At 44.3% G+C, this 13,599-nt stretch overlaps 1 protein-coding gene across 1 annotated transcript in view; it reads left to right on the plus strand.

The window, feature by feature from the left end:
• Window positions 1-6,049: 6,049 nt before the first annotated feature.
• The window catches only part of TES (testin LIM domain protein), a 42,207-nt gene continuing 34,657 nt past the window's right edge, over window positions 6,050-13,599 (plus strand). Inside the window, exon 1 of the mRNA XM_067564241.1 lies at window positions 6,050-6,256. Within this exon, the coding sequence (XP_067420342.1) occupies window positions 6,230-6,256 (27 nt within the window). The 5' untranslated portion in view covers window positions 6,050-6,229. The remainder of the gene's footprint in view (window positions 6,257-13,599) is intronic.

Raw genomic sequence — 13,599 nt, forward strand, 5'->3', positions numbered from 1 at the left:
CAGATCCAAAGGATCCAATATTAATCTTCTTTTCCCTGTAATGATCTCTCAACAAACAATGGCAGGTACTAAAATTAAAAAAATAAAACAAAACCACCCACACACCCCCACACCCACAAAGTAAGACATATCTGGCCTCTTGGGGAGAAAACAGGGTATTTGCATCTGACATTTATTTAAGAACAATTTGAGTGTGAGAGAATATAAGATGTTTAAATCAGTGAAATAAAAAAAAAAATCTACCAAATTATTGGTAAATGCCACCTGGGGCAGTTTTAATGTGTATATCTAGTTTTTTCCCAAAATTACAGGAAAATATGACAGGAGAAAATGTAAGTGGAACTTACGCATTTGAGCACTTTAGGATGAAATGCAAAGGCCTGAATCTGTAAATGTTTATGCCTATGCCTAACTTCATGATTTTTATGTGATCTTTCAGAAACTCTGTCCTAAAGTTAAGCATTGGCAAAAGTGTTTGCAAGTTTGGGGCCACAATCTACATTTTCAAAGATGCACACCAACTTCTAAGAAGAAGAATACTAATATTTTGAATCATGCCACTTTTTTTGATAGCAACTACACAAAAATCACTGATACACTGTAGTGAGAAGGCATGGCCTTCCTTGGAAACAGACAGGGAGGAGCCCTCGCCCACCCCTCGGTGGGCGGAGCCAGGACCTGTCCACCCACCCCACTGGAAGTAGAGGGATGGGATAAGAACAGGAAATATAAAAAGTGGGCCCTCTAGCACAGTTCAGGGTGAGCTGCTAAGGGAGACAGATGCATCCTGCCTGCTGCTGGAGCAGAGGAGTTGCTGTGGTAGCTGCCTGAGGACTGGCTAGAGCTGCTGGCTGACCAAGAGCCTGAAAAGCTGCTGGCACTGCCACTCTCAGTGTATTCTGGAGAGACAGAGGATGACCCTGAGCTGTAGTTACACTATAGAGGGGGTGTAGGAAGAAGCTCAGGGGTAGCTGACTACAGTCTGGTTGTGCTCCTGCCTAAGCACCTGTTGCAGGTCCTGGATTAGGATGTAGTGGAGTCGGATGGGCCTGAGTTCCCCTCCCCTCTGGCATCTCACCCTTGGGGTGGCAGCCTCCCCACCTTAGGCCAAAAGGCCTGCATGCGCCTGCTGCCTGCCTGAGCCTATAGACTGTGTTGGTGCTCACCCCTGCCTATTTGCTGCCCCACCTTGCTTGAGGGCCTGGGCTCCAAACTATTTGCTGGCTCTGCCCTGCCACTAGGCCAGAGTCCCTGACCTGCTTGCTGGCTATGCCCTGCCACTAGGCCAGAGTCCCTGAACTGTTCACTAGCGCTGCCCTACTTGAGGGTCAGAGCCCCAAGACAGCTAATTCCCCCATTTTTGAGCCTGTCTCCTTAGGTATGACAGTGAGAGGGCATGACCTCCCACCCAGACGGACAGGGAGGAGTGGCTCTGACCTCCTACATACACTGGTATAACTGAGTAAAATTTGGCAACATAAACAAATATAGCACACTGTTTCTTTTCATAAAGTTCTACTGTAGTAATGACTGGCTACCGTTTGGAAAAGTTGGTATCATATTTTGAATATACAGAAAAAATTGACCTTGCACTAACTTTAAAGAGTGCAAAATGAAGCCCTTAGACTGATTTGCAACACTGCCTCTTACCTGTTAAGTTGAAATATTAATTTCTTGACAGGTCACTCAGATTCCCTCCACCCTCTTTGTAAATAGGAGCAATTGATACACCTTCCCCGACTTTACATCCACTTTCTTTACAAATGTCAAGAGTTGAGAGCGTAACAGTGACATATAAATGTTTTAATTTTAATGATCAGGAAAGATAGAATACATTGCTCCAGTCCTAAGTAAACAGAATAACTGCTTCCATGCCAAGAACCTGATCCAAAACCCATTTCATTCAATGGAAAGATTATCAGGGTTAGATTCACAAAAAGACATAGATGCCTAATTGCCACTTGGGGCACCTAAATCCCAGAATCAGGCCCCACTGAGATATATGAAACTCCCACTTAACTGCCCCCAAGCTCTATAGGCTCCTAAACTTGCTCAACACCTAAATTTTTTCAGTAAAAGTTCCCTAGGTGCCTTTGTTTCTCTCTGTGCACAGGTACACTGCAGCATGAGGCCAGACATCTGGATGCCTAAGCCCTAGAGTCAGGCCCATCAAGAGAAATTTGGGGGCCTAGTACATCGTGTTTGCTGGGGCCCCACCTGCTCCTACCACACCCCATTATAGATATTTGGGGTGGGGCTAAGCCCCACAGTACAATTGTCCCCGCTTCTCCCTCCTATCAGCCGTTCCTCAGAGTGTTGCACAAATGGGGACAGATAGGTATTCCTCTGCCCAACTTGCCAGTGTGGTCTAATCCAATAAGCATGCTCAAATCTCACCTACTGGATCGAGCGCCTATAGGCAAACTTACACAAAACAGCTGGAGGATGATGACCTCCCTCATAACTTTTAGCTTGGTGGGTTTGGGAACTCACTCAGAACTTGGGACACTGCCAGTTCAAGTCCCCTCTCTGCTTGAGGGAGAGAAGAGATTTGAACAGGCCATTCAGGCGAGTGCCCTAGCCATTGGGCTTGACGGGAAGGGCTCCCTCAATCTCTCCTGTTGAAGCTAGTAGATAAATATTTTTAAAAAGCTATTACAACAGGGGAACTGGACCCTGGGTCTCCCACCTTCCAAGGGAGTGCTCAAACCACCAAGCTACAAAGTCATTTCCATGCTTGCTTTCCTTCTTTTATTATTTATCTATAGAGGTAGCTATTTCCAGGAGAGGGTTAGCACCTGACAATCCCAAGCAGAGGCAGGTGCCTCCCTGCAGCCCAGATTTAGGTCTGGTCTACACTACAATCCTATATCAGTATAACTACATTACTCAGAGGTGTGAAAAATCCACCCTGAGTGATGTAGTTATACTGACTTAACTGCTTAAGAGATATGTCAGCTGGGCAGCTTCTCCCACCAACATAGCTACCGTCACTCAGGGAGGTGGATTAACTAAGTGGACAAGAGAGCTCTCTCTCTCCCGTTGGGCTAGAGCACCTTCATTAAACTGCTACAGTGGCACAGCTGCACCGATGCAGCATTTTAAGTATAGACTGGCCCTTCAGCATTGAACTCCTTGAGAAGCACATAACTTAGGACACACCCCTCTCGCATAAGCTCCCATGGGATTGCTTAAACTAGCCCAGGCGCTGAACTCAAGCAGGTTGAATCCAGCCAATTTTCTGGGCACCTCAAAGTTAGATGCCTTTAAGTCTGGGATTTAGGCAGTTAGGATGGAATCCACAAAGCTACTTAGGCACCTAAGTCCCCCACTGCAATCCACAAAACTCCCACCAAACCCTGTAGGCACTAAAACTGACCTGGTGCCTAAGTTTTTCAAAGTAAAAATTCTCTAGGCACATAAGTTTCTGCCTCTGGACATGCGCATTGCTACCCCACTCTAGACATCCTGACGTCTATCTCCTGCCTAAATCCCAATGTGATTCATGAATCAGGTGAACATAGGCATTCAGCCACCTAACTTGCATGTGGGGCTCTATTTAGCAGGCACACTAAAGGGCACCTACTGGAGTCGGGCCCCATTTAAAAGCCAACCAGAAGAGGTGTTTTAGCCCACTGATTAGAGGACTCTCCTGGGTGTGGGAAACTGTGATGATTCTCAGGGTTCCTCCCACTGTGAATCATCTTGTTACCCCCTGCCTCCAGAGTAAAGGAGTCTGGCTTGTGGTAACTAACACCACCAGCCATTCAGCCACTCAAGCACGCCAACCTGGTCTTTGCCTTGCAGGTTAGCAACAGGTGCAGCTGAGTCCCCTGAAGCATTCCCCTGACAATGGCTACTGACAGAAATCCCAGATCCTCTATCTCCAAAGGAGCAGTGTACCCCAGTTTTACCTCAAACCACTACTCCTGTATAACACACACCACTTGTAATGAAACAAAAGGTTTCTTTAAGAATTAATAGAGACTCTACTAGAAACAAATGAAAGTGACAGAAACAAATGGCTACAATACAAACGAAGTTATAAAATGCGAACTAGGGCCTACAGATACTTACACTACCTTTCCTATCTAATAAAGGGGCTTTTCCCCCAAAGTTCAGTCTGTTGCAGAGCTGACTGGCTTCACAGGAATCAGGATAAAATCTTTCATGAAAAATACCCCCACTCAACAATGTAATCACCTCAGTGAATGGATACCAAGAGCTTCTTTCCACTCTCAGGAAGCTGCTCTAACCACTGAGCTTGAGATATTCTGATGTGGGGCTCCCTCAATATATCCAATTGAGGCTGTTCCCCTGTGGATAAATCCTTAACTGGTCATTGGGCCACAGAGAGAGAGAGGGAATGACTCTGTACTCCAGTGGTCCCAGGGGGGCAGGAGACAATGTGTCAAGTCCCCCTTTGACAATCACTCTTTATTTCTATCTTCATATCAGTCTATCCCAGAGCTCAGTGGTTAAAGCAGTGTCCTGAGAGGTGGAGAAACCCCTGTTCAAATACTTTCTCATTCTCTGCCAGGGAATAGGGACTTGAACCTCAGTTTTCCACATTCTATGTGAGTGCGCTAACCACTGGGATAAAAGTTATAAGGTGGGCACCACCTCCACCTGTAAGTAGTACTATTTGAGCACCAGGATGTGAGCAGGAATAAGCCCCGCCCCCCCTTTGCATGGTGCAAGGCAGGCACTTAACACTTTTCCACAAAAAACTATGTATGCGTCTAAGTACTGAGACAGGCCCTGTCTGTGGATCACTAGCAGAGCTAGGCACCTCCCTGCAGCCAGATTTAGGTGCCTATTTCTGAGAAAGGGGCAGTACTTAACACATCTGCATCTCCCACTGGTCAGCTTAGGCATGGTCGATTTGTAGATTTAACGCACCTCTCTCTCCCCATTTTATATATAGTCTTGGTGTCTAAATCTGCTTTGCGGAGCACAGGGCCGTTCCTGTGATTTTTCTAGGTGCCTAAAAATTAGGCGAGTATTGCAATGCCTAAATCCCTTCGTGGATTCCACACCTAAATATCTTTGCAAAGCCCATCCTTAATGGAACTTTTAGAAGAGCCTGGGCATGGGTGCCTAACACCAATAGAGTTTTAAGCAACTACATACCTTGAAAAATCTGGCCCTAAATCCCTCAGTGTCTAACTCTCCAATTTTCTAATTCACAGGGGCCTCGAGGCACTACTAGAATACAATTAATAACCTAGAATACAATAAACAAACCAGAACAAAGACAAAAGTTATGCCCCAGCCAAGCAGCATGTAATTGGCCAGATGGCCCAAAGTGTAGCGTAGACAGAGCCAAAATCTAACCCTCTTGACATTTTCTCTAAACACAGCTTGTGTCAGCTTGACATTCAGTAGAGCTGCTTTGTCATCCCCATTCCTTAGAAGGGGGGCAAGCTGAACCAAAGGCGGTAGAGCTGCAGGCAGAGGAGATATAGTCATCAAAGCACAAGGCAAACCCCAGAAAGAGAGAGACTTGTTCAGTGACTTCCCAGCCAGAAAACATGTGGGGAGAGAGTCTTAGCGAGACAGGCACCAATCCCGTCTCCTGCCAATACCTCACTAGATTTCAGGCCATTTCCCTTCTTTTGGGAGGGACCCCAACTTGTAGGCGGATTTGCCCAAAGGGTGGAGAGCTGTGCCAGCAAATACCTTAGCCAGGATCTTATCAGATTGTGCAGGATTCAAAAACCCAACTCACAGACCCCCGACCCCCCGCGCAGCTCCTCCCAGAGCGGTACCGCGCCGCTGAGTGCGCTGGGCTCGTGGCTCGGAGTCTGAACGAGCAAGAGGCTACACGGCGCGGGTTGAACCCCGGGCCAGGCCGGGCCGGGAGGTGACGCGGAGTCCCACCACGGGCCCTTCACCAGCCCCAGCATCAGCTCTGCTCGCGCACCCGCCCGCTGTGAGGCTCTGATTGGCTGGCAGACCCGCACGCGGCTGAAGCCGGATTGGCTGGGGGGCTTCCTTTGTTCCCCCTGCCACTCCCCGCCTCCGCCGCCGCCACTGCCCTGCCGCGGAAGTTGGAGACGTGCAAAGAGCCACCCTGGGCTGCAGCGGCTGGGTGCACCCAGGGGCCAGGCGAGAGCAGCCCAGGTGCCTCCTCCGACCGCTGGCTCCAGCCGCGTGCCGCTGGGGAGGGTCCTCCCAGCCCTCCGCACCTTCGCTCGCGTTGCCTTGGCCCTAGCAGAGGGAGACAATGGACTTGGAGAGCAAAGTGAAAAAGGTAAGAGCCAGCGTGCGCCGGGCGGGCTGCTGGGTTACCTGCCCCGGGCGCTGCCGGGCGGGGCAACGCCCCAGCTCCCCGCTGCTGCTGGAGCTGGCCCCTGTTCTCTTCTTCTGTGGCAGCGGCACTGGCTGCTCCCCTCTCCCCCTGCTTCGGATCCACTGCGGCCGCAGCCCCCCTCCTATCTGTAGTGTGTGATCGGGAGGGGATGGATACGATCTCTTCTCTCCATAGGAGCACGCACCTACTATTTCAGCCCTAGCTAACAGGGGTGGGGGGCAGAAGGAGGAAGACACCCCCACCCACCACCAAAATCTTACGTTAGGCAGGATCGGCTCGACTTGTGGTGACTTTTTCTCTCAAACTGCTGCTGCCTTGTGCCAGTTCATTGGGGCCCTGAGTCGGATCCATCCGACTGGACTGTGGGGGATGATCTCCAGACCTACAGAGCACGGTGCATGGCCCTTCCCTGTTCTTGCTCAAGTTTGCTAGCTGTGCTCTTCGCCTCCAAAGAGTCGTAAATGAGGGGTGGGAGGGTGTATGTGTGGAAGTGGTGGCTGGGGGGAGGTTGGTAACTTGTCTGTGGTTTTTAAATTGGAAGACTATAGGAAGGATTGTTTAATATTTGACCCAGAATAAACTTGTACAAAAGAAGATGCTGAATGACAAATGTAATAACCTGCTTTACTGCCATCATCCACTGTCCTGCCCCAGCCTTCAAACCAAAGAAGGTTTCCCTCCACCTGTCATAGGAATTGTTTAAAAATTGAAAATTGCTCTCCAGGTAGATGTTACTGCAGACCACGATCATGCAGACCACACACTTTCCCCCCCCCCCCCATCTGATGGGAAAGAAACAAAAAAGTTAGTGCCATATAAGAGAAATTGAACCTGGAAAAATAAAATAGGCTGTGGTATACCCGACATGCTAGCCTGTGTTCATGTATATACCGTGTATAAAGGATATATTATTCAATTAAATCTTTAGCTAATTCATTCAGTAAGTAAAGTTTAAAGATACTCTAAAGACCAATTGACTCACTGTGGGAGAATATTCCATTTTGAGTCAGTATGAATTTTATTTTCTGTATGTCTTGTCCATTGATGATCTTGTTTTATTGGCATGGAAAACAGATCTTTGCTGATTGATATCAAACTTCTATTTGGGACATCACAATTATTTGATTTGGAGATAAGTAAGAGAAGGTGATGGAAAGTCAAAGTTCTAGTTTAATGCAAATTTCTTCAGTAAGGTAAAGAATTTTGGAGAAGCAGATGGAATACAATATATGTGGAATGCTCTAAAAAGGATGCCTTAAATAGCTTTTTGAGGAATCATTGGTTTTTCTAGCGTAGACTTAACTTAAAACTGATGTCATAATTAAAAAGGAACTTTGTTAATTAAACCATTTCATTTGTCTAGTGACAAACATCACAAACCTTTCAGTTGTGATAACCATTTAACACGCTTCCAGGTTTAAGTTTATGTCAAAACTTGCCTTTAAAAGCAAAAGTTGTGTTCAAATGTGCATGTTTTGCATTTTTTGTGGTACTGCATTTGGCTATGTATCATTCATAATTCATGATTTTATTGCTCTTTTATCCAAACTTGCAGACATCCAAAATTTTCCTTTGTTTAGAAATAAGTGGAAATGACGTTGGATTTTAAAAATGTTGGTCTATGACAGTATTAAAATCCAGTAAGGGTAAACATTACGCCAGTATGCAAAAATATATGCTCTTATATTTGTGTGTGCAGATATCTTTTAAAATAACTGTATAGTCCAGGGGTGGCCAAACTTATGGACTCTCTGAGACCCCCTTCCCCGCTGGGCAGAATCCTCTAGCCCCCCTGCCCTGCCATGGGGCAGAAGCTCTGAGCTCCCCACCTCAGTCTGGTAGGTGGCGAAAGGGGAGGGAGGACATGGGGGATCCACAAACTGCCCTTCAGCTGCAAAAGAGCTGCACGTGGCTCACAAGCCACAGTTTGGCCACCCCGGTATAGTCTTTCAGTTAACCAGACTTTTTTGTTAATCAGAAACCTACCAAAATGTGGAGGGTGACATGGGAGACTATGGATTAACAACTCATTTGTGACTCCTACTCAAGCAGTAACTCATAACCAGCCTGCCACTCTTCTTTCTCTACCTTGCACAGAGTAGTGTGTGGTGATGTAGTCTGTATGAAAAGCCTTATTTACAGAACCTGCACACAACATTACTTAGGCCCTGATCCTGCAGTTGACTCTGGATGCTTGTAGCCACTAGAGATCCATTGATTTTAATGGGGCTGTACAGAAAGGCAGAGATGTGCCTGCACATAGTCTCTTGTATGACTGGAACCTAAATTAGTGTGGGGAGTGGAAAAAAACCCCCAACTTTTTGAATGCAGTTATCAAATGCACTCTCTATGTCCCTGTACAATATGTAGAGGCTTGACAAACTCAGGGTCCCCATTTTTCTGAAAAATTATTTGACCATTGTATTAAGATGAAGACCCAGGGGGAAAGTAAATCTAAAATTTCACGCATAGGCTAAACTATGAAAACATCAGTTATGAAAACAGATAGATGTCATCGGGTTCTACTTTTGCTTAATAATTTGATATTGGTTTGAGCAAAACTGTCATGGGTGAACGCCTGCTTTAAATCATACAATAGGTAATGGAGATCATGGAAGATCATATTATGACAGGGCTTTTCTGTTTGTCCTCTCTTGTTTTTTTGCCAACTTCCACTTTTCTCTCTCTCAGACTCCAAAGCTAGTCTTTCTCCAAAGACTTTTCTGCTGATGTCAGAGACATAACAAACGTTGAAGCTGACACAATAAAAAGAGCAGCATAGCTGTATCTTCATAAATTAACCTGAAAAAGTCAGGATGTAAAAGACTCCTCCATCCTCCCCAAGTGTAGACATTAATAAGAAACTCCATTGTTCTTTTTCTCACCTCTACAATTTTTTTTAAATGAACGAAGACTATATTTACATTTCTCAAAAGAAAGGGGCCCCTGACAGATCAGCAACAGGATGAACGGAAAGCTTCACTGTGTGATCGTATGTTCAGTAGTAAATCACCAGGCCTCCTTGTCCAACTGCTTTTCTTTCCTTATTTCTCCCATGGGGGGAAAATAGTGTTTTGGTTAAAATTGTTTTATGCTGCCATGAATTTCCAGAGGACCATGGTCCTGAATTTTCTACGTTCCGCAACAAATGAATCCCTGCTATCTCCTTACTTCCTAATGCAAGTGTTCTTAAACTTTTTTTGCTAGGACCCTCTTTGAAAATATTTTGGGCTGTGACGACACCCCACCCCCATGTCTTGCCACCCTTATTTCTGCACTGCTGCTGTGGGGTGGTATTGCCTTCAGAGCACATGGCCAGCAGCCACTGTTCTCTGGCAACCCAGCTCTGAAGCCTCTGATAGCCACAGCCCTGGCATGTGCGGGGCTGATAGCTCATGACACCCCCCCACCATGCCATAATAACCTCATGACCCCTTGAGAGGTCCCGACCTCCATTTTGAGAACCCCTGTCCTAATGCCTTCTCCATTCTTTATTGAACCCTGTTTTCTTTTCTCCTGTTTCTCTCCAAGCCCCTTTTCACTTTATTCTCTTAGCAACTTTCTCCAATTGCCTTTTTCTAAACAAACAATCAAAACCATCATCAGTAATGCCAGTCAAGTTTGCCACCCCAGAGCTGACAAGGTAATTGAGGAATCAGCATGTCCAGACTGAAGCACCAAGTCTTTTTTTAGGGAGACAGTTGGCCTGGTGTTTGCCAGTTAGAGTAATTGTGGTTGTATCTGCAGCCCTAAATCTGCAAAATGTGTGGTGCACAGCAGTAGTTCATTGTCTTGGAGGACTTATGTTCTAAAAAGGAAGGTAGGACTGAGCAGTGTGTGGTGTGAAAATTCTGTGTTGATAGAAACTAAAAATGGAAAATACATTCTTTGACAATTCAGTATTGTTTTTTCTGTAGGATCTTGTTTACTCTGCTACTGAAGATGTCAAGTGATGAAGCTTCTAACAGGATACTTCAGGGGTTCCTCAAGCTCTAAAAAACAAAGTCAGAGCCTATAATTCTTCCGCCCACACACATTGCCTTACCTGACATTTTTCATTGCCTTTAATTTAGGCTAAAATAATATCAAAGCGAACACTTACTGAATTGCCAAATTGGTTCAAGTGTGGGTTTTATTTTTTCAACTGGTTCAACTGCAACTATTTTAGGAGTTTGCTCTGATGTAACTAGATTCATTTTAAAAATAGACTTGGTTACCCTTAAAGGAACTGTACCAGTGTGTGTCTACAATGAGCAATTAACCCGGGCTCTTACCCAGGTTTTAGCCTTAACCCCTGTACCATCTACATAGGAGAAACCTCTTATCCAGGTTTGGAGGTGGTTTAAGTCCAAGCTAACTGGATGTGGGGGTGTATAGGTTAGAACCTGGGCTCCACTTTAAATTGGGCTGGTACTTGCTTGCTTTGTGGAGAGGATACTGGCAAAAATCACTTCAGTCCTCTAATGCACTTCTCACAGTTACTCCCTTCCCCAAAAGGACAGGCAAGTGTTCTCACAATTGACAGGGAAAGTTTCTAGTGCATCCGAAAACAAAGAACCATGGGATGTGCCTGAGCGTGAAATGGTAAGGACACAGTAATGTGAGTTACGTCTTTGAAGTGGGGAAGGTCACACCCTAGTTAGGCTATTGCAAATGCTCAGATACTGGTACTGATTGCTTGGGTTAACTAAGCAATATAGACATAGCCTAATATAGACAAGCCCAGAGACTCTACTTCCCCTCCAAACCACAAGCTCTGAAGTGGAGGATACAAAGTAACAGGAAACACTGATCTGGAGCTACACCCTTCTCCTTTCCAGTAGTAAATAGTCATTCTTTTAATGACTTTTGTGGAAGTGGGGAGAGGAAAGTAGTACAGTCATCATAGAATTCTCTTTGAGGAACACTGCGATGGAGACAGTGGGGAATCTAGGGCTACTAGCAATTCAGGATCAGGCTCTGGATTTTTCATCTTAACTTAGTAATGAATCTGCTTCCTCTGTAGTACTCACCTCAATTCCCCCTCTTGCACTGTAAAATTCTTCTGGCTGGCCTTAACTCATTTTGCTACCACTAACTTGTGTGTGTCAGAGAGAGAGATTCTGTGGTATTATGAACCCATGAGCTCAAAGACAGTGAATCAGCACCCCAAAATTCATGATATGTGCCTTAAAAATCATGAAATAATTTAAAAACAGAATGAACATGATGGTGGGGTTTTTTTTGGTCTGTATCCTAGTTTCTTCAGCCTGTGTTTTGTGACAATTACAAGCTGAATTTTCAACCTGTACACCACATGCTGAATGTGAACATACAAAAATGCAGGCTTCTGCTCTCCCTCTTCCCTGTCTTCTCCAACAGGCTCCAGCAGCTGCCTTCCAGGCTGCTGGGGAAGGGGCTTCCCTTGGGCTTTTACCTCCATTAACTAATCCTCCTCCCTGAGTTGTGTTGGGAGAGGGAAACCACTGCTGCCCAGCTGGGAGAAGAGTTCCTGAGCAACCTGTGTTCTCATAAGACTGAGTCTCCCAAAACTGCCCTGAAATTGCAACACTGACAATAATATAACAGTACAACAGTTGGAATAAGTAAACTTGATTCTCTTTGTATTATTTTTTCTTAATGTTTTAATTTATCTTTTCTAAATAAATATATACAAATGTCATCTTTCCATGCTTCTCCTCACAAAATTACTTCAATAGATTTTTTTTTTTTTAATTCTTTGTCATTAGGTATAAGGCATTTTCATTATCCCTAATTTAAAGAAGGGACTAGAAGATTATACAATAGAAGTAAAGCTTGAAAGAAGTACAGTACTCTGAATATTTGAGAATATTATAGTCGTATTGTTTTTGATAGAAATTGTGATTTGTTAAGTATTGTACTCTTATAACTTTCATTAATTTCACTATGATGACATAACAAAACTGAACAGTTACACTTCATTAAACTCCTTGTTAGTAAGTCCTTTGTTCAAAGTCTGAATTGGCTTTGCCCTGTCTGTCACCCGGGTGAACTCTGTAAAATGAGTCAGTATGTCACGGTCCATCCTCCAATACAAACATGGCTTACCAGAGGAAAGGAGAAGCTAGCAATGAGTACTACTATTCTGTACAACTTTCATGGTACAGTACTTGCTTTGTAAAAATGTCCTCACAATTATGATAGAAAACGATCAAAGCACTGCTCTTAAAAATGTGGAATGTCTGCTTTTTTTTTTTCTTTCATAAATAGAATCCCAGAATACTCCAGTATATCATAAAACAATACAAATGGAGAAAGCAACTTTGTATTAGTAAAGGTATTTGAGAAAAAGCGCATTGCTAACTTGACACCTAAAAAAGTACACATGGGAGCAGTCTGCTTTCTGTGTTTTGCAAGGCATAGTTCAGTAATTGCTCTGACAATAAGTGCACTTTCTGTTTGTGACATTTCTGTTTGGTTACTACTGCCATGGAAACTGGTTACAACAGAAAGCTGAGCCCAGTCACTGTCTCTATAGTGTTAAGGAAAATCCATTTAACTTTTAAGTACAAACTAACAGTTTTGATCACAAGGGGAAAAAAAAAATACCAAACTGACAGGAGGCAGAGTTGAACGATGTCTCCGATTAACAAAAAATTGAATTGATCTTAGAGCAATTTCTTTTCTTCATTTGAAGAAAATAAAAATGAGGAAATGCTCACATGGGGCAACCTGAATGGCTGTCTGGAACATGTGTTCTTCCTATCTTGCTTATGAGCAAATCACTTCTGAAGTGAAAAAGTTGTCCTAATGCTAAGGCAAAAGATGCTAAAAGGAAGAGTACCTCCACATGTGGTTGGAACAGGTGACAAGCAGCCCTTTCCTCACAAGCAAAAGTAATGAGGCCCAAAATAACAAGATCACTACCCATGTTTAGTGCTGATAATTGTTAAGAGAATGATGGCTAACGTCCTCTTTTGTAATAAAGAACAGATCTCTCAGATTCATAATTTTCTGTGGTTACGGAAGCTGAACAAAGCATGAAAGGAACTTGAAGGAAAAAAACAGTTTGACTTTTCTTCCTTTTTTTAAGTATGTTGATATATATATATAGGAGTGTATTTTTAAAAGTCTCTCTTGAAACAACTGCCCAATTTAAATTGATTGCATGGATAATTGTTGTGTAGGATGCATGCTACCTAACTCCATAAAGTAGGAATAGACTAGAATAAACTGTTGTCTGTGTTGGTTTTTGTGTATGTGGCTAGGTAGCTTTTCCTACGCCCCCTCCTCACCCTCTCAAAAATGAGTACTCAGAGAAA

The sequence above is a fragment of the Emydura macquarii genome, unplaced genomic scaffold (genome assembly GCF_026122565.2).
Source record: "Emydura macquarii macquarii isolate MOO-44397 ecotype Brisbane River unplaced genomic scaffold, CSIRO-AGI_Emac_v2 contig_2636, whole genome shotgun sequence".
NCBI lineage: Eukaryota > Metazoa > Chordata > Testudines > Chelidae > Emydura > Emydura macquarii.